General features: G+C 51.3%; 1 protein-coding gene across 1 annotated transcript; it reads right to left on the reverse strand.

Annotated features, from left to right (window-relative positions):
- Nucleotides 1-1,602: 1,602 nt before the first annotated feature.
- On the reverse strand, nucleotides 1,603-24,147 carry ZBTB47 (zinc finger and BTB domain containing 47). Its single transcript, XM_030971820.1, has 6 exons — nucleotides 23,722-24,147; nucleotides 11,794-13,155; nucleotides 8,287-8,434; nucleotides 7,666-7,781; nucleotides 7,169-7,313; nucleotides 1,603-6,307 (listed from the first exon to the last, which is right to left on the reverse strand). Exons 1-6 carry the CDS (start codon nucleotides 23,722-23,724, stop codon nucleotides 5,940-5,942), a joined length of 2,142 nt encoding a protein of 713 aa, XP_030827680.1. The 5' UTR covers nucleotides 23,725-24,147; the 3' UTR covers nucleotides 1,603-5,939.
- Nucleotides 24,148-24,886: the final 739 nt, after the last annotated feature.

The following is a 24,886-nucleotide window of genomic DNA, read 5'->3' on the forward strand; positions in this document are numbered from 1 at the left end:
AAATATTTCAAAAGGAAAAGAAATCCAAGGTGACTGGCTGTCACAAAGTAGCTTAAAAAAGGAACAAAAATCTTTGAAACAATCAAATGTGTGAAAAATGCACGGAAAAGAAATAAACACCTTCTGCCTAGTTCTGCAGAAATTCATGTAGACAATTCCCAAGCTAATTAAAGATGACTCTTCCAAATAGCTTCTGGCAGAAAGAGAAAAATTCAGAAAAAAAGATTTAAAAAAATAAAATCCCTGCATAGAATAACCATTTTAAAAAGTCATTTATTACAGTGTCAGGATCCCACCTCCTGCCTCCAGCAACACCAACCCTGGAATTGTTCAAGGAATGAATGGAAGTTGCACTCAGTGCTCTGGTCTGGCTGACAAGGTGGTGACTGGTGAAATGTTGACTCAATGATCTTGAAGGTATTTGGAAAATACCTTAATGACTTTGTGATTCTGTGGCCTTTGCTTCAGCTCTTCTTGCTGAATGCAGGCTGGGAAGTTGTTGATGATCCTAATAGAGGTTTAATCCCCACTCACCTCCTGCCACACTTCTTGGCTCTCCTGGAGGATATCTGGGTTTTTTGAAGCCAGCAGGATAATGTTGCTGACTTTCCACGAGTTGTTGTGATGTGGTCCCTGACAAAGGTTCAAGATGTTTCAAATAAACTGGACTTTGGTGCTCATGTGTGGTTCACATCCATTACAGAGCTGTGGAGAAGCCACCATTGGCACAAGGCAGGAAACTAAAAAATGGAAAAATGGCTGTTGTATAAAAATATCCAGAAGAACTTGAACTATCCCACTGCTTGAGCAACAAGAGGCAAATCTCAGCACATGCTGGTTCGAGGAAGGAGGCAAAGTTGGACATCATCAAGTCACCAAGTGAAGGTGTGGCCTGGGGATGTTCCTCCACATCTCCAAGAGGCTGTGTCAGTTTTAAGGCCATCACAGATAAGAAATGCCACCAGAGAGATATCACTCTTCCCTGCTGCCTGGTGGTGTCCTGGCTCAGATGCAACAGCTTCAGTGGCACAGGTTTCCCTACAGATAATGACAGTGGCAAAGACTGCATCCAAAGGGTGAGGGAAAACCATCTCTTCTTCCATTATCTTCCCAATATCCATGCTGATATTGCTGGCGAGGTTCCCCCTGCTCCATTTTAAATTAATAAAGGCATTGGTTGCTTTTGGATGTGCTCCTTGGTTTCTCCTCTGCCAACAGAGATCAGAGAGCCCCTAATCAAGAGTTCACACCGACCTGTTGGAGCCAGTAGGACCAGGTGCTCAGTCCTTACCCCAGGGCTGCAAGCACCAAATTCCTTCTTCTATCCACTCATCACCCTTCCCTGAAAAGCTCTTTTTTTGTTGGCCCCACAGCAGTCAAGTTGTCTCACACACACTCACACACCTCCCACCAAAACCTACACAGAGCCTGTACATGTGAAGCAGTGGCAGCAGTTAACATTCCACAGGTTTCCTCATCCTCCCCATCTCTGACTGCTCTCACAGTTGCCTGAAAAAAAAACCCTTCTAAAAGAAAAGAAAAAAAAAAGGGGGGAAATAAAAGATAAAGCAAAATTAAGGTAACAAAAGAAAGTGATGGAGCTTTCGATTTTCTTTTATAAAAGACAAATCGTTTATTGATTCAGTCCTTCCACTTGCAACCTCTTTGGTAACAGTCATAACACTTCCAGACTGGGAGAACGCAGTGGAAAGGCCCAGTTCTGACCTCTCACCAATTTCAGAGCTCAGTGAGCCCCAAGGTGCCTTGGTGAGAGGCCAAAAGCAGATTTCAAAGCATGCCCAAGGACCTGGCCTCGAGGGACAACCCAAACCAGCCTCCCTACCGTAACTTGTTGCGCTCGTGGGCGGCACAGAGAGCAGTCCCAACACCCCCAGGCAGAAGATGGCTCGGGATGGGGATGTCTGACTGGGAGCTGTGCCCTGGGAGGTGGCTTTGATGAACCTCTTGGGACCTCCTGGACATTGGGACCATCAACGAGGCAAGACTCGCCCGTTCCTGCGGTAGACAATGACTTGCCTCAGTTGGCCCCACAAGGATGGATCCAACCATCTCAGCCTCCCCCTCCTCACACCATCCCAAAGAGAGTAACTGCTGTACTTGGAGTTAAACATATATTGATTACACATGGTCATAAAAAAAAAGGTAATAATAATAATAATAATACATTTTCTAGAACATTACTTAAGATGCTTCCGAAAAGCATCCAAGCTTCCCCTCCCCTCCCCGCCTTCCCTTAATCTATACAGAATAAAGTGCTTCGTTTAGTTTGTTCACACTTGTACAGCCACCAATACACTCTTAACTTGGCATGTTTGGGCAACTGATACTGAATGCCGTAAAATAATTCAGAGCCAAACACCAGGCATGAGAAACTAGTTTTGAGGCAAGTGCTTGGGGGTTTCATTCATTTCCTTCAAGTTCCATGCTACAGAGGTTGTTCTTATTCCTATTTCTTTTTTAAATCTCCTTTTTTTAAAATTTATGATTTTCTTTCTTTGTAAGTCCAACCCAACTCCTGTCGTGGTTCCGTGTCTCTGGGCAGGGCTGCGTGTGGGGAAGCTCTGGCCATCCGTGTGAACAAAGGGCGTCTGTCCATCTGTCCTTCCCTCCTGACTTCAGGCAAACCAAGAGTCACCTCAGAGGAGTTGTCTAGCAGCGGATGCTCGTCTCTATTGCACTGTCACAGCCATTCCCACCCATCTGTCCATCCATCACCTTCCCACCGCGCCAGGGTTATGGCTGTGGTCCGAAGGGCCAGCCGTGCCTCGTGGATACGTGAGGCGAACTGGACTGTGCTACCAGGCTCCTGGGATTATAGAAACCAAAAGTGACCCTCCCCAACATGATTCCCTCCCTCCCAAAGTTCAAATGAAGGGTGGAAAAAAAAAAATTCCGACCCAGGCGGGTCTGGGGCTTGGGTGTGTGGGAAGAGCTGTCAGCTGAATGTTGCGCTACGGCGAATTCAGGAACCGCGTAATGGAAATCGAGCCCCTCTCCACCCTCGCGGTCTGTCAAAGAAGGGATGTGAGAGATTAAGGTGCAAGAGTTAAAAAAAAAAAGAATAAAAGAAAAATAAAGTAAAACATAAAAAGCTTGAAAACAACAGACCCAACTCTCCTGCCTGCTGCTCTGTCTAACCCCAAGGGGTGCAACAGCAGCGGCCGGGATGGGTCCAGGATGGACGAGGCACTGTGGGAGCAACTCGTCTGAGCTCTTAGTACACAAATGAAAACCAGACATGGAGACACACTGGGGCTGAGTCAGGGTGTAGACAAAAGGGCTTGGAGGCCTTGTAGGACTCCTGGGAACTACCCAGGCCTTGGAGAGGGGAGGGAGCAGCAGGGATCTGGTTCTCCAAAGTGCTGTGTGCATGGTCACATCTCGACGTCTCCAAGTGGCTCTAGGAGCAGGCTCTCGAAGGGGATCGGACGTGGCTGGGATCAGTCACTGGGCTTTCTGCTGGGCTTCCAGCCTCAAGGAAGGGCTCTCATCTCACAGAGATGTCCAAGGGGGGCAGGAGAGGATGAACTGGGACAGGAACAGGGAAAGCCACTTCCAGGTGAGTGGAATAAGGGAGCACAATGTTGGCATGGATGTTTACCTGGGGGAAGCCTATCAGCTGATGGGTTCCACCACAAAAGACCATAAAATAAGGTGAGCCCTCCTCAGGGCACAGCACTCCCATCCTGTCTCAAGGCTGAACATGAGGAGAAAGAAGCACAAGGAAGCCCAAGGAGATGGGATCTGGGAGGCAGCAGAGGAGGAGACAGCATGGAACACTCCAGCACCTCCACAGATTTCAGTGAATGCTTCTCCAAAGCAAACATCTTCCAGTATGGGTCATGGTCCCTTCCTACAGCCAATGGCCCCAAGAGCCCTCATCCCTCACAGGTGTGTTTGAGGCTTTGCACCACCCCAACGAGCCCCAGGGTCATGGAGGGGGGCAGCAGAGAAGCCTTTGGAACCCACCTGAGAAGGTCAATGAGGTGAGGCAGCTCTGCCATAGCAATCTCCTCATGCTCGGAGCAGATGGAGATGGGGGTGAGCTCACTGGTACTCTGGGGACCCACAGGATCCCAGCCAACACAAAGATGAAAAGGACTTTGTGGCTCCAAAATGCTAACATCAGTCAGCTTTCCCATGATGCTGGGCACCAGTGGAGGTGGCACCAGACACCTCAAAGAGCACTCAGGAGAACAGCAGATGCTCCCTGGTCCTGTCCCCACCATGCTCCTGCATGTCCCCAGTCAGCAAAGCCCCTGAGCATGTGTCTGAATCCTCCCATCTCTGCAGGGACAGCCCCAATGCTGCCCAAGTGCTTTGCTGATTTGGTCCAGGAGACGAAGCACCAAGACTTTTCAGAGAGCCAGGTGTGGCTCCCTGTCCCCAGCACTCTGCTGTCACCCAGCACAAGCTGCACATGAGAAAAGGCTCCTGCAGCGCACTCAGTGACCTCTTTCCTTCTTACCTACCAACAGTACTTCCACCACCTCCTCCATGACCTGACCCACAGGTGCCCTCAACACCAGCTTTGAAAGCACAGGATCAGCTGGAACAGCCTCCACCTCTTGCCAGCCCTTCTCTGCCCATGCTGGGTGCTCTCTGGCTCCACAGGGGACACTTCTCCCAGCAGGGACCCCACAGCCACGGTCAGGACAAAGCATGGCACCCTGGGGCAGAACACAGCAGCGAGAGACCCTGCTGGGACCTCAGTGCCCAATAAAAAGGTGACAGCAAAGCCTTCCTCTTCTCCTCCTCCTCAGCATGAAGCCAGCCACATAATTTGTAAGTCATCAACAAGCACTAAGAAACACCACAGGGCATCAACAAAACAACCACAACTCTCACTGGTCCCCTCAAACCAGGACAGGGCAACGGATGCCAGCACCACAAGGAGAAGTGAAGCTTGGGAGAGCAAAGCAGGCAACAAACTGGAGATTGGGACATCATCATTCCCAGGCTGAACATGGTCCTGCTTTAGCTCTGAACCTTGCAATGGGACCAACTGGAGCTCACCCATCCCTCAGGGGTTTGTTCAGATTGTTAAGGCACTATTCTGGGCCGATTCTGCCGAGAAACAGAAGCGTCCTGCTCCTCTGTCCCAGGCTCCCCTCCTGCTGGTCCCAAAGGTACCTGAGCTCTCCCAGGAACAGCTCCCCAGCTCCAGAGCATCCCCAGGAGCCCAGCTCCTGCTGGGATTAGCAGAAAGGGCACACCAGAACCCAGCTCCCTTAGGGCACCCCGGAACTGAACCGACAGCGAGTTACAGATGCCCCAAGATGCAAGGTGGGTGTTTGTGCTTTTGCCTGTGGAGGAGGAAAACCTGTTGTAGGGAAGGAAGACGTGTTGAGGGCTGCTAACGAGGGCATGCTAATGGCTTTCCAATGGGGACACCTGCTCATTCGCCACGGGCCACTGGGGCTGGCAGTGGTGGGCTCCCCTGGGGTGCCCACCTTCCAACCCCGTGGGTGAAGAGCCTGACTTGAAAGACCAGCTTTACAGTACAGGGATTCAAGCACCACTAACTAGAATTCAGCTTCGAAATATTGATGCACCGGCCAGCAAGCTCAAGCCTGGATATCCTGCTCCTCCCAGCCTCACCAGCCTCCCAGCAGGAAGGTGATGCCAGCGTGTGGGAAGATGAAACTGAGAGCGACACCTTTTACCTACACCCTTACGGACGGACGGCGGTTCCCCCCCAACACCCACGTTCCTCAGGGAGGGAGGCTTCCTCCTGCTCCCCCTCTCTGCAGAGAATGATGGGTGAGAAAAAGGAATAAAAACCCAAAACAACCCCAAAACGAGGAGGAAGGGGGGGGGTAGAGAGCAAGCAAAGCCTTGGCTCCCTGGGGGAAAGGCATTCCCGAAGGGCAGAGCAGTCCGTGCAGGCGCATGGCCGGGGGGTGAGGGGAGGGCACCTAATTGTTGTTTGAATTTATCCTCCCCGCGGGAAACAGGGGAGGGGGTGGCGGTAGGTGAGGAGGAGGAGGGAGGGTCTGTGGAAGAGGATGGAGCAGCGGCAGAGGCAGAGGGGAGACGCCGGGGCCGGGGGGCAGCGGAGCCGGGCTGGTGGCGGGCTGGGGGACGGCCGTGTCCGAAGCCAGGGGGTTGGTGACGCGGAAACATTTCTCCTTGTGGGCCTTGAGCATGTTGGAGAAGCGGAAGCGCTGGCCGCAGACGTCGCAGGGGTACGGCTTCTCCCCAGTGTGGGTCCGGCGGTGCCGCTTCATGTTGGGGCGGCTGGTGAAGCTCTTCCCGCAGATCTCACAGATGTAGGGCTTCTCCCCTGCAGGTGGGAGGAGAGGGACAGAAGCTGCTGGTTAGGTTGGGTGTCAGAGACTGGGGAGACTTGATGTCTTGAGGTATTTCGGGGTGCATGTGTGTGCCTTGCCCTCATAAGGCAGTGAACGGCCCCACGTCCCAGCCCTAGAGTCTGTATCCCAGCCTGGCAGTGTCTGTCAATCAAGGCACAGGGGGAGGCAATGCCCCACTCTCCCCTAATCCACCTCCTGAGGGCAAAATGACCAGAAGTCCCATGTGGGAGAAAGGGGAGGACCAAATACCCCTTGAGGACCAAGGGGTATTTAAAGCCAAACACCAGGCCATCACGTTCATCTAGACCCTACCTTTTTCTTGAAATTCTGTCTGAACCCAGCAGTTGGTAGCCTGTGCTACCAACTACCTATATGTGCTTTTCTGTATCTTTTCTGTCTTTCTCTCCTTCTTCTTCTACTTTCCTCTCCTTGGAATATTTTGAGTACCTCAACACTGAACGTGTTTAAAGTTTGCTAAGTGGAATGGGCCAAGTTTAATGCTGTGTGTTAATGCAAGTGTTTTATGTTGGCTGAATGCTGTACTAAACCTTTTGCTAAAGTTCCCTGATTTTTCTCAAGTTTGCCAGCAAACCTTTGAGTTGTTTTGACCTCTTGAGAAGACCTTATTGGTATTTCTCCTGTGTGTCCAGCTCAGAGATCATGAACCATTGTAAGCCCTTCCAAAAGTTATTGAACGAGTTGACTGGGGCCTTATCAGTGCTCCCCAAAACCCCATCCTGACACCCACCCGAAGATGTTACCCCCATCCCATCACTCTTTCCAGGGAGAGCCTGCCTGCAGGGATCAGGGGCCAGGCAAGGGGCGGGTCTCACCCGTGTGCGTCTTCATGTGCTCATCAAAGTACTGCTTCATGTTGAAGTCCTTGCCACACCACTGGCACATGAACTGCTTGTGGCCGATGTGGATGCTCATGTGGGAGCGCAGCTGGTACTTGTACTGGAAGCGCTCGTTGCAGTTCTGCAGGGGTGAGGAGTTGTTGATGAGCACTCAAAATATGCCCACATTCCCCTCAAATCACCAGCGGCAAAGAAATCCTGTTTTTTACCCCCAAGAAACGCCCTCAAACAGGCTTTTTGAGACATATCCAGCCAGGCTTGCAGGCTGGGTGGGTGCAAAGTCCAGACAATCTGTTGGGGACAGATCCTGGCATCGGACAAGTTTCATCATAAAGGTGGTGGGACTCTCAAACCAGGAGGTGATGCAAAGCTTGGAAAAGTGTGGGATCATCCCTACAGCTGCACTGTCACACAGCACAGTGGAAGCACCAAGGAGTGGAAGATCTCTCCCCAGATCAGTGTTTCTGCCTTACCTCACATTTGAAAGGCTTTTCCCCGGAGTGCTGGAGTGAGTGGACCTTAAGGGACATGCTGCGCTTGAAAGACTTCCCGCAGGTCTCACAGGTGAAGGGCATGTCCTTGGTGTGTGCTGGTGGGGACAGGGGCAGGTCAGCAGCCTCCACACACCTCCACCATCCACCTCCCCACACCCCACATCTGGCTCCCAGCGCCAAGCCCCAGCAAACCCAAAGGATCTCTGGAAGATAAATGGCAGCGACATTTCAAGCGATTCCCTTCCCCATTCTTTTGGATCTCTTTGGTGGCCCCAAGGCCCAGGCACCCTACCACTGTTGTCACGGGCAATTTGCTTTTCAAAGCCCAGCACTGGTGTGGTGTGATCCTTTTACATTTCAAACCTTCCTCTGATCACTTCTGATCAATAAAATAAATGGGATTCCCCAGCACGACATCCAAACCCAGCACTGAGCAGTCATTGGTTCAGCATTGAATATCAGGCCAAATTTCAAGACAGGGATGTGAGAAAGCTCATCCAAGAGTAAGCTAACATGACAGCAACACAAAACACCTTTCATTGCCAAACTGATGGACCAACACCCCCAGCAAGATCTCCCCGTGGCACCTCCCACACTCACCAACCATGTGTTTGCGCACGTGGGCCATGGTGTAGAACTTCTTCTCGCAGATCTCGCAGGAGAACTTCTTCTCTGCATAGCCATGGACAATCTTGTTGTGCTCGTGGAGAGACCAGAGCTTCTTGAACCCCTTCCCACACGTCACACACTGCAAGGACACAGGAGACAGTCAGGGAAGCAGCTTCATCCATGGAAAGGGAACATCGTGGTGAAAGCTACAGTTGACATCAAAAAATCACAACTACCAGCAAGTCTGATATAGACCTTGTCACTTCAAAACCTCCAAATTTCATATTTCTACGAAAATGAGCAAGGGGCAATGACCTTCCAGGGAAGGATGTGGAATCTTCGTCAATGGCTGTATCAGGATTTGGATAAACAACAGCTCATGACCTATTCCCAGCTGGGAATTTTATTCCTAAATGAAGATCTTACGTAAAATAATCCCAACCCTCTGTGCATTGGAAATTTGCAAAAAATATGAAAATAAGGAGAATCCCTATCCAGGGCAGTACAACTTCAGTCTTCGGCAGATATAATGGATACTTCATCACTAAATTAGTTTTCCAAGCAGATCTGTGATTCCATGATATCCAAAAGGACCAAACTGGACCCAAACCACCAGTCCATCAGCACAGTAAGAACAATGTGACGTGCAAAGTCTTCCCCAAAAAGTTAAGGCAGAGAATCACTTCAGCTCCAACAAGTTCAGTGTTCCTCTGGAAGTTCCCAGGAAAAGCTCCAGCTTCTGTGTGAGACGTCTTGGAGGCCTGTGAGACCATTTCAGTGCCCAGGGAAACACAGGACAGAGATATCCACCAAGGAAACCATGCCAGGAGCCAAGGGTCAACTCCTTCCCCTTCACCTTTCCATGGCTCACGTTCCTGTTGTTCAACAGGGATAAAAACCACCCCTTCTCTCCTTGCAGATTTGTTGACAAAATTATTCATGCCTTGAAGGCATCTTGCAACAACGTGGCTGAATTGTACCAGTGAACCTGGGCAGGGATTTCTCCACTTCTCCTCCTTCCCAGAAGAACAGATGCTCCTTGATGGGTTTCAACCAAATTTTGCTGTGATACCACTGAAAACACACCATTATGCTGTGATGTCACTATATTTTTCCATATGTATTTATATTTAGGCGCCCCAAAAGGGAAAATTAGGGTCACAGAGGCATTCCCAAGCCTCCTCATCTTCATCTTGCCATGCTCAAATGTCAACATGAGCAGTCCTCCAAGTCCTGCTGTTCCCAAGTACGTATTTCCATGGATCAGAACAGCTTTATCTCTGTCTTAAGGGATATTTCAGGGAAAATTCAGGACTAGAGCCTGATATCAAAGACAAATCAATATCCATTTTCTCCACTTACTATGAAAGAGGCAGGGGAATTTCAAAATGAAAGGCAGAGGGAAAGCAGCAGAGGTAGAAAAACCCCCAGGGCTGGGACCAAACACTCTGGAGGGCTGAGCTCTGTGTCCTCACTTACTGCTGAAAATCATCACTCAAAAAATATGGAAATAATGTCCAAATGAGGGGAAAAAATGGGGATATAAATTCTTGCTGGTTAAAATAAAAACCATCCTGAAGCTGGAAATAAAAAAAATTTGAGGGACAACTCAATAAAACAAAGGATGAATCACTTTTCAGGTGGTAGAGGTAGGATGCACATTATGGAGATGGGGCATGAACACAGGGAGCAGTGTGGTTCTTAAATCCTAAAGCTTTATGGATGAAATCTGGGGAAAAAACAGGGAAAGAAAGCAGCAGACCAAACTGAGAGAAGGTGAATAGTCCCTCCATGGATCTGATTAAAACACAAGAAATAAAAACTCTTACAGGCAAAGTGCTGAAAAAAATTCCTTTTCCACCCAGACATAATTCCATGAGATGTTAATAAAGTTATTAAATATTATCAGAGCAAATGGAGTGGATTTGGCTATTTGTAAAATTAAAAATGCTTAATTAGGTGAGAGACAATGATCCCTTTTTCTGCAAAAGGAGGTCACTATACAGGCAGTTCTGGTTCATCCTATTCCAAAATGATTTGGAAAAGGGATAAAAAGGAGAGGGCAAAACAAAAAACAAGCAATGAGGTGACACCTGGAAAGCAGACGAAGCTGAATAAACATTCTGGTAAAATTCCTTTTTAAGTTGGTTTTTTGTTAGGCCCTGAAATAGCCAGCACCACACAGGTATTGGAGCTACACCCATCCATTCTGGGAAAAAGCATCCAAAAAAAGCAACTTCAGAGCTGTGAATTTGTCAGGAAGATGCACCAAAGGGTCTGTGACTGCTTCACCTATGAGCCAAGACTGTTCCTGCTTCCACGTTCCCTGCTTGCTAAGATCTGCTTCATTCCCTGTTTTATTTGGGATGCCATCAGTGAAGGGCTCCAGCAGTGCTTGGGTTGTGTTACCTCCATCAAGGAGAGCTGTGAGATCATTCAAAATCTGGTCACTGGTGGGAAGGGTGATGGGAGAAGCTCTCCATAAATTGTAATATATAATATTTGTATATTAATGTAATATTTGTATTTGTATATTATATAATATTTGTAATTATTAGCAGCAGCATCCTGTAAAACAGCTCATCAGGAATTAGGAGACAGGAATTTGGAGGGATCTTCAGGAACACACGTTTTTGCTGCTCTGATTGGGTGCCTCCCTATCCCCCCAAAACTGCACAGATTTAACAAAGTCGATTTGTTACACAGGATCTCATTAGCACAGGGGAAGGCCACACCAAGCCCCAGCCATGCGTGGATGTCAAACGCACTCAGAAATTTGCTAATGCACAAAAAAAGCACAAAAGGCAGATTAAAACCATTTTAACTCCTGTCAGCAAATCTTCAAATTCAGCTAAAATGGGTTCAGCCTGGGTGGGAATGCTAGAGTGTGTCTCCATCAAGGGCTTGCAGTGTTTTATCCAGATTAACTGAATAAACTCAAAAGAAAAATTACTCCTCAAAAATTAACTCCGTGTTTCCACCCAGGCAGTCAAGGGGAAGCCACAGCCCCCCTGGCACAAATCCTCTGATTCCAGGCCACTGTGGGACCCCCCTGAGTCTGAATACAAGTCATGGGTGAACGAAGGTGCCCTCCCAACTGCCATGCTGTGCTGGTTTTGCATATAGAAGAAAAATTTCACATCTTAAATTCTCAAAAATCTCAAAATCTCAAATTAACAACCAAAACCACTACACATGTGCTAATTGCAACATCAGTATTATCTAAGCACGACCCCAACCCATGGTGTAGCTGGATGGGATGCCCTCTGCGGTGTTTGGGATGCCCTTCCCTCACTGGGATGTCCCTCAGGGGTGGGATGCTCCTCCTTTGGTGGGATGTCCCCACCTTGATGGCACATCCATCCACTTCGGTGGAGTATTCCCCCCTTGGTGGGACATCCACCTCTAGCAGGATGCTCCACCTTGAGGTAAGGCATCTCTCCCTTGGTGGGACGTTCACCCTGGTGGGATCCATGCCCTGGGTGGAGCCATGCTCACCTGGATGTTCTTCTCACAGTCGGTCTGGTGGTGCAGCAGGAGCTCACTCTCCAGCAGGAAGCGCTTCCCACACTTGTCACAGATCTGCATCCGGCTGTGCGTGACGTTCATGTGCTTCTCCAGGTACCAGCGGTTGTTGAAGATCCGCGGACACTTCTTGCATGGATAATGCTGCTTCTCCTCCAGCTTCACCTTCTGGCCCAAGCCATCCTGTTCTTTCTTTCTCTTTCTTCCCCTCTGACCTTCTTCTTCCTCCTCCTCCTCCTCTTCTACCTTGGCCATCTCCTGGGACCTGGTTGCCATGGCAGGTTTAGTGGCTTTGGATGCCCGGCTGCCCCTGCGGGGATGCCCGCTCTTTTCCCTTTTCACCTCTGAGGCATCCTCATCATCATCATCCTCTTCTTCTGTCGTCTCCTCCAGATCTTCCTCCTCACTGCGCTCCTCCTCCTCCCCCCCCACCTCGGCATCCTCCTCCTCTTCCTCCTCCTCCTCCCCTTCCTCATTCTCCTCCTCCCCATCCTCCTCTGTGTCACGCCCATCCCCGTCTGGCCGCCCCATCACAGCTGCCTCGCTGGCAGCCGCCTTCCCCTCCGTGCCCTTGGAGACGTTGAGGGTCTGGTTGTTGAGGTTCACCTCCACGATGATCTGCTCCCTGTTGTAGGAGCCCTGGCTGTCCAGGTCCTCCTCAGACTCCTCACCCTCCATCTTACAGACAGCACCAGGACCTCCATCCTTCTCCTCCTTATAGTACTGCTTGGCCGGGCCGGGTGGGAGCGTCCCGCTGCCCGTCCCGTCCTCCACCCGCACTGAGAAGGGGTCATTGCCCTCCCGGGCGTAGATTTTGGGGTGGGGGGCATCCACCTCCTGCTTGATCTCGCAGTAGTAGGGCGGGGGTCCGGCGCAGCCCTCGGCAGGCAGGGCCATGTCAGTGGCCAGGCTGAGCGAGCGCGTGTCCAGCAGGTCCTGGCAGGAGGACGCAATGTTGTTCATCTGCAGCACGGCGGCCGCGTTCAGCACGTCCTGCACATTGCAGGAGTTGACGAGCAGCTTGGAGGTGTAGATGAAGTTGAGGATCTGCTGGAGGCCCTGCGAGGTGAGGGCCTCCAGAGAGAGCTCCACGCGCTGCAGCTGCTTGTTCTGGGTGAAGAGGGAGTGGAAGAACTGGCTGTAGGCTGCCAGGACCCCCTTGTGCGCCGGGAAGATGCTCTTGTGCTGCACCAGCACGATGTCCACGTCGCACAGGTCCGGCTGAAAGAGGCGCTGCTCGTTCAGTCTGTCCATCAAACACGTGAAGTGGAGGGCTACATCCTCCACCAGGGAGTACTCAGCCGAAGGGTAGTCAGTCGTTTTTTCGACTATCAGCTGTGGGGAGGAAAGAAATAAAATCATTCAGGGCTCATTTTATCCCCAAAAACGCCCTTCTGGCCATGCCATCCATCCCTGTCCATGCATCCCCAAGTCAGAGATGTCGCCTGAGAAGCTCTACTGCCAGGCCCAACTTGAACGTGCCAACCAAAATATTCCATCACCAACCCCAGCTTGGAGTTACTAACCATGAAGTCCTACCACCAGCCCTAGCTTGCAAGTACCAACCAAAACACTCCATCACCAATCCCAGTTTGCAGATACCAACCAAAACACTCCATCACCAGCCCCAGCTTGCAGATACTAACCAAAATATTCCATCACCAACCCCAGTTCGGAGATACCAACCAAAACACTCCATCACCAACCAAAACACTCCATCACCAACCCCAGTTTGGAGATATTAACCAAAACATTCCATCACTAACCCCAGTCTGGAGATACCAGCCAAAACACTCCATCAGCAACCTCAGTTTGGAGATACCAACCAAAACACTCCATCACCAACCCCAGTTTGGAGATACCAACCAAAACACTCCATCACCAGCCCCAGCTTGGACAAGTCAACCAAAATGCTCCACTACCAGCCCCAGTTTTGGAACACCAAGAAGGTTCCATCACCAGGCCCAGCTTGAAGACACCAACCAGGAAGCTCCATCACCTGCTTGAGTCCAGGAGACTCAACCAAGGAGGAGAAGCCCCAGTGAAAGGGCAGGTCGGAGCCACACCAGCACCCACTGATAACCCTTCAAGGTGGACAGGAGGCACCAATGAGGTCCAAAGGCAGGCTCAGGTGTCCACACTCACTCAAGAGATCTCACACAGGAGAGGGGATGCCTTGACCTCTTGAACCAGATGGAGATCCAGGTGGGTATTTGCCCCAAGCAGGAAGCCAATTTTAGGCATCTGCTGAGATGGAACCCCCTAAATAAAAGGAAATTGGGATTTTATAGCTCCCTGCTTCTGCAGACAATAACACAAAGCCCAATATCCTCTGATATTTCTGAATTACGCTGCGTGCTGTCGCTCATGACAGCAGCTCACTCACAGCTGGATTCATTGGCATGATTTATGCACGTTTTAATGCTCATTTTCCATTGCCTGGGGAAAGGCACTACCTGGAAAAATTCAAATCAGGAAGCAGCACCCCCAGGCTGGGAAATGCTGTGCTGCCAACCCTCCCCAGGCTGAGTTTTCTGGGTATTTAATCCAATTCCCATGTATTTCACATGGTCCAGGCCATCCCAGGTGTTCCTCCCCTCTCCTGGTCATACCTCAGGCCCAGGATGAGTCTGCCTGCTCCATCCCAAATCCAAGGGATATCCCACGCCCTAAATCCTGTGTCCTGCATTAAAAGAAGGTGGGACACACAGACCCCCTAACACCCTTTTTCCTGACCTTCGTAGGATGTGACCAAGGACATGGTGCAGAACAGTGGCAGAGAGGGAGGGTTCAACCTGCCAGGTTTATCCTGCACCTCCTGCTCCAAAAAGAGATTTTTCAACTCCCATTTTTTCTGGAACAAATGGCAGCTCTTGATCAGCACATAAATTCCAGCAAGACATCAAGACATGTTCTGTTTGTCTTTTTTTTTTTTTCTGGTGAGCCAAAGGCAAAAGGACACACAGACAAAAATGTTTAAATAATAAAAAGGGTGTTTTCTTCGCTGTTTTCCCAACAAGCAAAAAAACCTCTTCATCCTCCCTGCCAAATTTTTTCATTTTCATTGGATTTCTGCTCCACAACCAACCCGTCCAACCAATAGGGATCTCAGTTTTGCATGGTCCTGATAGCCCTGGAGAATCCCAGCAAGTGCTGGCACCCAGGGAAAACATGGAAAAACCAGTTCTGCTCCAAATTCTTGGCTCTGCAGCCTGGAGCAGGGCAAAGAGGTAGGAAAAGGGTTGGGTGTTTACATATTTTTATATACTTTTTATAATTTACATATATATATTTAATATTTTCAATATTTTATACATTCGTGCTTATATATAGTTAAACTACTTATATATAAAAATAAATATATAAATACATGAACATTCTTTACATATGTACTTGTTACAAAATGCTGCATATCCCAGCTGGAACATCCATCCACCTTCACCATTTCCCGAGCCTCTCGCGACTGCCAAGAACATTTTGATGAGATCTTGGATGGTTCAGCCCCCGCTCCAAGACACGTAGAAAATAATTAAGGATATAATAAATATCAAAAACTGAAGAGACAGCAGGAATTCAGCAGAGCAGTTTGCTGTTTGCCAGGTTCTCTGTTGAAAAAAAAATAACCTAAATTCAGTTTTTTCCTCCGGGGATCCACCTCATTTAGGATACCCCAAGCTTGGCATAGGTGCAGCCACAAAGGAATGGGTGAAAAACAGGGGAGAACGGGTCTGTGGGGTGGCATTGCCCAGCCTGGAAAACAAAAGGCGGCTTTTTCTGCCCTCTGGATGGAGGATTTTTGGCAGAGGGGGCTGATCCCTCACCCAGCGGCGCTCCTTGCCAGGCGGCTCTAATCAGTCCCAGCAGCGGCGAGGACAATGCGTGTCTTGGCCGCGTCCTGCCAGTGACTTCAGCCCGGGCTTGTCAGCGGGAGCCTTTTGCTCTTTATTGCTCTCAGATGCTTTTTGTGAGCTTGCCCCGGAGCCAGAGCCCCGGCCGAGACGAGAGGCGCCTGCCAGGGTGAGATCCCCAAAAAGACCCCGACTTGCCCCAAAATGCCCCTCCAGCAGCTCCCGCCCCTGTGGCTCCAGCGGAGCAGAGCAGCCTGACTAATGGGGATTAATGGCAGGGTTAAATCCAGGGCTCTTCCTCTGGGAAAACGCAAATATTTGAAATATAGATCCCTTTTAATATTTCTTATATTAAAAATACATATTCAAAAAAAAAAAAAAGAAGAATCATGAGTTTTGCTTTTTTCCACCATCACCACCCTGCCCCTCTGCTCTGCCCATCCCATCTCCATCCCCTGCTGCACACCTGGGCAGTTCACTAAACCAGGGTGAACCCTAAAACTGGCCCCACCACATACTGCCAACCTCGAAGCAAGGTTCTGGCATCATCAGTGCAGAAAAACACCCCTAAAAATTATTAGAAAGCAGCGTGGCCGTGAGTTCCTCACGCCGAGGGGCCGGCGGCGCCTCCAGCCAGCCCTCCCCACCCTGACGCTGCCCTCCAGCTCTATTTTAAGAGAGTTTTCACGTGGTGCTGCCAAAGTCTCGTCCCAAAACAGCCTCTGGGGCGAGAGGACGGCCAGAGGATGGGGAGGATGCTCAGGGTGAGGGATGGGGGGTGGATGAGTCCCAAAGACAGGGGATGGAAGGAAAGGATGAGTAAGGAATGGTGGTGGAAGGAGATGCTGGTGTTCACTGGGGCAGGGCAGCATCTCTCCAGCCAAACCACCAAAAACCCCAACCCGCACCCCACCATGTGCCTCAGTTTCCCTAAACATCCCAACCAACACCTGCCCACCTGCCCTGAAAGGTGTTTGCTGCTGGATTTAAATCGATGTACTATGACAAAAAGCACTTTCTCTCAGCAGCTATTGAGAACGAGATCCCTAAACGTTCCTGTAGCTCTAAACCTCCCCGAAGGAGCAGAAGGTTGGGCTACTCTGGATATATTTAAATACTCAAATCCTCAGTCCCCCAGAAGATCATCTCTGACCTTCACCAGCCTCTTCTTTATTTAATTAATTATTTGTTCATTTCCAGCGCCCTCATCACCACAGCATCGAGGACCGTGAGTAATTTTTTCCCACATAAGCACAAGGACAAGGGGTCTTAGGGCATAAAATTCACATTTAAGTGGTGACAAGACCAACTGCCTGTGAACCACTTTCCATTCAGCACGAAATTTGGGGATTTCTTTAAATTTTTCACCCTCAAGATGTATTTAAAAAAAAAAAAAAAAAAGCAATCTGCTTTTCTGTATCATTTCCAACCACCAAAGCATTCATAGTTGACCTTCAGTATTAAATTGCATTAAAGAAAAGTGCTTTAATAAGGAGCTAAATACAATGTCAGCACTCGCTCCTCAAAAAGATAAAAAGAAGTCTCCCATGCCCTCTTCTCAGTTTGAACATTGCTGCACTTCAGGACAAAAGAGCTGGGCTGGAACTATTTAATGTCAAAACTTGACTTTTGCTGAAGAAAGAAATAACATTAAACCCCCATTTTTACAGATTAAAAAATCTGTAAAAATTTTGGACGGTACAAAGGGGCATCGTTACAAACCCCAAACACTCGCGCTTTCGGTTTTAATCCTCAGCCTCCTACAACCTGCCCTGTGCCTTCCAGACCCTTGCATGAAACCTTCAGCCTTTTCTCCCTAGTTTTGAGGCCATCAGAAGATGTTTTGCAAAATTTTGTGTTTTCCCACAGCTCCCCAAACAAAGATACACCGGCCCAGAACAAGCAGCACTGCCTAGACCATGCACATCCCATTGCCCACCCACCCATTCCTGGGGCACAGTGGCAGAGGGATAAACCACATCCCAAAGCTTCTGTCCCTCTCCTGTTGCCAGACCCCTGCATGAAACCTTCAGCCTTTTCTCCCTCGTTCTGAGGCCATCAGAAGGTCTTTTTTCCAAATGTTGTGTTTTCCCACAGCTCCCCAAATTAAGTTACACTGGCTCAGAACAAGCAGCACTGTCCAGATCGTGCACATCCCATTGCCCAAGCACCCATTCCTGGGGTACAGTGGCAGAAGAATAAACCACATCCCAAAGCTCCTGTCCCTCTCCTGTCACCAGACTCTTGCATGAAACCTTCAGCCTTTTTTCTCTAGTTTTGAGGCCATTAGAATTTTTTTTTACAAAATTATGTGTTTTCCTACAGTTCCCCAAACCAGGATACACCAAGAAGCAGCCAGCCCAGAACGAGCTGCGCTGCCCGGACCATGCACATCCCATTGCCCAACCACCCATTCCTGGAGCAGAGCCGTGCCTGGGAAGCCGGCAGAGGGATAAACCACATCCCAAAGCTCCTGTCCCTCTCCTGTCGCCTACCTTGACCGCTCTGCTGTTCCCTCCCTCCCCGGGGAGCTCTCCGTGGGTGCTCTCGGCACGGGACCGCGCTGGGGGTGGGGTCTGCTCGCTCCTCCGCCGGGTGTTTTTATTTAATTAGGAGAGGGTTGTCCGGAAAAACAAGCAGGAAGGGAAAACAATAGCCCGGCCACAGCCCCGCCTGGCGAGGCGCCGGCCGGCACGGCCCCGAGCGAGCGCCCACCGCCGGCATCCTGCCCGCCGGGATGTGCCCGTCCCGCTCCGGAGCCCCCAGGGATGCTGCTGACACCATCCAAAATGGTGATTTTTATTTCTGCGCTGTCTAAAAGGCTTAAGGGTGCCCAAAGCAGAGCCGAGAGCAGGCAAGGGGAAGGGGCTCAGCGATGCTTCCTGAGCCCTGCTCATCCCGGGGTGTTGGGCAGCCCAAAAAACATCTCCCAGCCTCTGCTGGGTGAAGAAGAGTACCAGACCAGCTGTGGGACAGTCAGATGCTTCACAGGCTTTTTTTCCCACCCTCCCTTTTGGTTGTTCCTAATTTTTTATTAATGATATGCAACATTTACAGGCTTTGGCTCAAGGATGCTTTTCCCAGGGAGCTGGCAGCAGTACCAGGCCCATCAGTGCAATGGAACAGGGACCACTCCTTCCCCCATCCCTGTCTCCCTGCAACCAAGAGGACACCTTTGCAAAGGGGAAAAGGTTCATTGGGGAGTTTTCTGGAAGCACCATGGCCACCAGCGGCGTGGGGAGAGGAGCAGGATGAGCTATGATGAGCAACACAAAGCTTCACCCACGGGGAGCAGGCACTGCCTTCCCAACAGCACAGCCCATGGAGGGTTAATGGCTTTGTGCTTTTTTTTTTAATCTCATATTTTAAAAAAATTTTAAAACCCAGTCAGCTGCTCTGAGTGCTTTTCTCCTTTCCTTTTGAACACAGAGCTGCAAAGCCACTGTTTGACATTTCCAAGAATGGATGGATCAACCTCGCTGTCACATCCCATCTCCAAATCGTCCCAGTGAGGTGATGCTGCTCCTGGGGGATGCCACCGCTGTGATGGCATCGAGGACACTGTCCCTCTGTTCCACCAGGGTGACAGTGAGGGCAGTGCCAAGCCCTGGGAGCCCATCCCAACACGTGGGAAGTCGAGCACTGTGCCCTGCTCAGACACAGCCTCTGCTGCAAAAATACAGAGGCTTCAGCAACACCACATTATTTTCATCCCAGGACAAATCCCAATCCCTCCAGGAGAGCAGAGGCACCAAATCCTGGATGGAAGCACCCTTCTGAGTGTCCCTGTCCCCTTGGTCAGGGCTGAAGGAGGTGTGGCTCCTCAGTCAGACCCAGCAAAAGCTCTTGCAGCTGATTCCAGAGGCGGGCAAAGCCAGGTCTGGGGTTAAATCCCAAAGGGATGCTGCTGGATTCCAGCAGAGCTGGCATGGCCCTGGCAAACACTGAGGGCAGACAGGACAGCCAGGCCATGGGGGCACCACCAGTGCCTGGCACAGCCAGGCTGATGGAGATGTTCCTGAACCACTGCGCTGGCACAGGGATGGGATGGGATGGGATGGGATGGGATGGGATGGGATGGGATGGGATGGGGGGGTGGGATGGGATGGGATGGGATGCAGGACTGCCCAGAGCCACTGCCGGGGTGAAAGAGCCCAGGGGACACGCACACACACACAGAGCCACTGTCCCCCTCCCTCTCCTGCCCGAGAAAAACAAGCAGAGGGAAGGCTGAGGGAGGAAACGAGGACAAAACCCAAGGCTGACCTCCCCAGCCGGGCTGGCGGCCAAGAGGCTGCGCCAGGGGCCAGCTCCAGAGGGGACATCACCCCAGAGAGCCCAGGGATGTCCCCAGTGCCACTGCCACCAAGGGAGGGTGTGGGTGCAACAGGACAGGCGGTGCTCAGAGCCCCCCAGAGCTGACAGGAACCCCAAATTCAGTGCTGGGAGCAGAGATGGGTGCAGGAGCAGGGATGGTGCAGGAGCAGGGAGGGATGGGTGCAGGAATGGGGGCAGGAGGCAGGGATGGGTGCAGCAGGGCAGCCACCGTGTCACCTGTGCAGAGCCCAAAGGCATCATAACCCCAAGACACCCCACTGCCATGTGCAGCCAGGGATGCAGGAAGGGGCTGGGATCCCCAGCAGGATGGATGAAGGGATGGAGGGATGGAGGGATGGAGGGATGGATGGATGGATGGATGGATGGATGGATGGATGGATGGATGGATGGATGGATGGATGGATGGATGGATGGATGGATGGATGGATGGATGGAGGGAGCCTCCTCCCAAGCACTACTGAATAAGGTTTCCAGCATCCCCTGCCTGGCATCCAGTGCCCATCCCTGGGGCAGCCACCACGACCTTCCAGGTGGATCAGCAGCATGGTGGGGTGTGACACCTGCAGGGTTTGTCCCACACTCAGCCCTCAGTAAAGCCTAAAACCACAGCACTTCCTAACCCAGCCACAAACTTGCCTGAGAGATCCAAGATTCCACCTGTCCCAGCACGCTGGGCAGGACTTTCCATCCCAGGGCATTTCTTCAAACCCTGGGATGGTCTCCACCTCCAGATCCATCCTAACCCAGCCTTGACCAGGGCTCTTTGGGAAGCACCAGCCAAGCCCCTCTAACCCAGCCATGGAATGGTTTGGGCTGGATGGGACCCTAAAGATTATCTTGTTCCAACTTCCCTGCCATTGGCCATCTTCCTTCACATCCAGTTGCCCAGATCAAGGATCTGGATGTACCAGATCATTCCTGCCCAATACTTTTAACATTTTTATGAACATTTATTTTTATCACCATTTTTTTCTGTAGCTCAGGGAGCAGGGTTTTAACTCAGACAGGGTGTCAGCAGCCCTGGCTCCAGGCAAAAGATGTAATCATAAAAAAAGTAATAAAAAACGACAGTTTGTTGTAATTAAGTCTTCTACCCATCACATCTGCGCCACCATGGCCAGTCTTTCCCCATATCCAAAGGCATCCCAGTTTTCACCAGCAGGAGAGGTGGATGAACACTGAGTTGGCTGCAGAGGGGACAGCAGCTCCAGAGGACACGGGGACAAGTCCTCAGGTGTGTCCCCATGCAGGAAGCCCAATGGGGCCACCCCTGCCCTGCACAAACCACCCCAACAACACAACCCATTCCCCTTAGAAATAAGGGAAAATTAGGGACAGGAGGCACAGAGCCCATCCTGCCCACCAACATCCACTCCTCCAGTCCTACAGAGACCCATGGAATGCCAGGGGACATCTAGGATGACATCTAGGATGACATCTAGCATGCAAACCACATGGAGGATCTAGATACCCACATTTTGGGAGCAAGGCAAACGTGGCAGCAAATTAAAAACTTCATCCCTTGCTCTTCCTGGAGAGTCACTTTGTCAGGGCCATCAGCAGGTCCCCTCTATAAAGGCTTAAATGCAGCAGAGTGAGAGAACCTTCTCAGTTTTCTCCTCCAGGAAGGAGAACAGGAAAATCAGCAATTTCCCCCAAAACCTTCAAAGACCCTCTGATGTTTTGACACATTCAGTTCATCCACAAAAGGTTTGGGTTGTTCGTTTCTTTTCCCTTATTTTTCCACGAGCAGAAAAATCTGCATCTTAAAAACAGCCAATATTTAATCAACTCTCGGGCAAGCGACCTCCCGTTTTTCTCCCTGTCTTTTCCAAAGGATCCATCTCCAAAAGCAGCAGCGGGTTATTTTTGTGGAGGGGGTGGCAATGTCTCTGCTTCAGACCCGAGAGACACGAGCACGGGGCCGTTTATCTCGCCTGCTGATAAGCGAACGCTCCGTTAATTCCTCCCGGGGAGAACAAAGCTCCGCCGTCATTCCAAGCCCAGGTGGCAAAGGGGACCCTGCGGCCACCCCGGAAAAAGCCCCCGAGCGGGGCTGAGCATCCTCAGGGAAACTGCAGCTGGAGGCAGAATGTTTGCACCCAGCGAGATTTCACCACAGATCCAGGGGAAAAATAAAAATTAAAAAAAATTTTAAAAAATAATAAATCCCTTTCGTGTCTTTCCAAGGAGGAATTTTGCTTTGTAAAGCAAATCTTCCTCTGGTTCTTGCCGAGGCAGGGTGTGGAAGGTAGGTTGAATTCCCAACTTTTCCCTCTCTTCCTCGCTGGGGTGGGCTCTGGGTGTCTCCAGCTCCACCTCAGGGCACGAAAGGCTCCCCAAAACACCCCGGTGTGTCCCCCGAGCCCTCGGCATCACCTCTGGCACGGGATGCAGGCGCAGGATTCAGCCGGGATTTCACAGGCCGAGTGTGACTGCCCAGCGTGAACCCAAACCCAATCCCGACCACTTTAACCCCAGCATTAATTAACCCCCGCGGTCCTGGGGTGCCGAGCCCCATCCCACCATCCCATCCATCATCCTTTCCTCATTTTTCCGAGCTTGCACTTTCTTGCCCTTTCCAAAATTCCACTCGGACGCTTCCCGGGGCGCCAGGACGGGCACGGAGCCAGCGCTGGGGCAAACCAGACCCCGCACTTTTTGGGATGGGGGAGGCTCCGAGGCACCGGGAGCGCATCCCAGGGGGATTTCCCGTGGATCTTTCCCAGCTCAGGCCTGCCCTCCGCAACTCCAACTAAACCCCCCCACAAAAAAAAACTCCACCGGCCGATAAAATAGGTCACTGCTGCAGGCGACAGCCCCAGCTCTGGTGTTATTATTATTATCATTGTTATTTTTTAAGAGGAGCGCTGGAAAATCGCTTTTTCAGAGGTGGGGGGGATGCTGCGCCCTCCCTGCAGCCTCGCTCCTCCGGGATGTTGGGGAGCGCCCAAAACCCCCCCAGACCCGCCGGGAAAAGGGGGCCCAGGACGGGAACCAGCCGTGGAAAAAGGGGGGGGGGGGAGGAGGCGGGCAGGAATTGGCAAAAGGATGGAGTCATCCGGGGAATGGGAATGGCCGAGGAAGCGGCAGCTCCTGCGCCCCCCCCCCCTCCCTCACAGCGGATCCTCCGGCCTGGGGGGGTTCCAAAAGTGTGCGAGTCCCCCCAAATCCTCCCAGGGACCCCCGAGCTGGGCTGGGCTCCTCCCAAGGGACCCCTCCTCACGGCCCTTCCGCGCCCCCATCCCCCTCTAAAGCACCCCAAAGGTGCTGCTGATGGCGGGGGGGGGGCCGCGCTTTTAATGCCATTTCCACCAAGCCCAGCCCGTCCTCGCCTTGCAGGAGGGGGGACCCCCATGCAACCCCCACAGCAGAGCAGCACCGGGCCCAAACCCGGCCGGGCTGCGCTTTTAATACCCCCCCCCAGCCGCACAAAAAATAAATATAAAAAAAAAAAATAATCCACGGCCCCCTCCGCTCTCCCCGCTCAGGCCTGGATGCAGCATCGCCCATGCAGCCCCCCCCGCTCCCTCATGCACCTCCGCCGCCCTGGCCGGGATTTGGGCAAGTTTCGAGGCCTTTGGGAAGTCGGCAAAACCCCGGCAGAGCGAGGAAGCGACGGAGGAAGGAAGGGGAAGGGAGAGGGGGGAAATAAAAGCGAGGAGAAAAGGGAGAAGGGGGGGTGGGTGGAAAGGAGGGGGGGTTCAGGCTCTACCATTTTGATGCAAAGGTCTCCGCGCTGAGGAGTCCCGGTCCTCCTCCGCTGGCCTGGGGTTTGTGCTCTCCATGAAAAAAACAAGGAATTGGTGGGTTGGGTGGGTTGCTGGTTTGGTGGCTTTTTTCCCCCTGTTTTTCTTTCTTTTTTTTTTTTTTTTGCCGCCTTAATTCAGCTTTTTTTTTCCTTTTTTTTTCGCCTTTTGGAAGAGGAGGAGGAGGGGGGGAGGAAATCACCGCGCCAGCGCTGCTTGCATCCCCGTCCCTCTTTTTCCCCTATATTTCCCTTTTCATCGTTTTCCTCTCCCCTGCTTTATATATATATTTTTTTCCTCTTTCTCTTTATTTTTTTCTTAATTTAATTTTTATGTTTTTCCTCCTCCTCCTCTTCACCTCATCCTGCCCATCGCCATGTTCGCCCCTTTTGGGAAGCCGGAGGAATGCGGAGCGGCGGCGGCTCCGGCTGCCAAGAGCCCCGGGGCCGCTGATTGGAGCCGCCGCATCAGCTGGGGCCGCGGCTGCCCCTTTAAAGCGACAGCAGCCACCGCCACCCCCACGGGGACACCCCCTGTCACCCTGTGCCCGCACCCCAAACCCTCCGCCACAGCCGCCTCTGCAGCGCGGCATCCCCCCGGAGCATCCCCGGGACCCCGCTGGGCAGGGGAAACTGAGGCACACAACCCCCTCACCCCCTCCCCAAACCCAATAAAAATATCCCAAGGTTCTTTGGGAACATAAAACCTCGATTTCAGGTGTCGTGGAATAACGTGCGTTTGATTCAAATGGGATTTTTGGAGTGTTTTCCCCCTGTTTGGAGGAAATGGGGATCCCCCACCTCGATGTGTTTAAGGCACATTTGGTTCTTGGGAGCATCCTTTGCATCCCACTTTGGTTGAGGAAACTGAGGCACACAACCCCTCACGCCTGCCCCAAACCCAATAAAAAGACCCCAAGATTTTTTGGGGACATAAAACATCAGTTTCAGGTGTTGTGGAATAATGTGCACTTGATTAAAGTGGGATTTTTTTTGAGTGTTTTCCCCATTTGGAGGAAATGGGGGTGGCCCCACCTGGATGTCTTTAAGGCACATTTGGAGCATTAATTGGGAGCATTCCCTGAATCCCACTCTGGTTGGGGAAACTGAGGCACACAGCTCTTTACCCCTC

The sequence above is a fragment of the Camarhynchus parvulus genome, chromosome 2 (assembly GCF_901933205.1).
Source record: "Camarhynchus parvulus chromosome 2, STF_HiC, whole genome shotgun sequence".
Classification (NCBI taxonomy): Eukaryota; Metazoa; Chordata; class Aves; order Passeriformes; family Thraupidae; genus Camarhynchus; species Camarhynchus parvulus.

Coding starts and splice junctions, on each gene's coding strand:
- ZBTB47 (XM_030971820.1), bottom strand. Junction 7,782..8,286: donor CGTGCGCAAACACATGGTTG/GTGAGTGTGGGA, acceptor TGTCCCCACCAG/CACACACCAAGGACATGCCC. Junction 6,308..7,168: donor GCACATGAAGACGCACACGG/GTGAGACCCGCC, acceptor TCCCACCTGCAG/GGGAGAAGCCCTACATCTGT.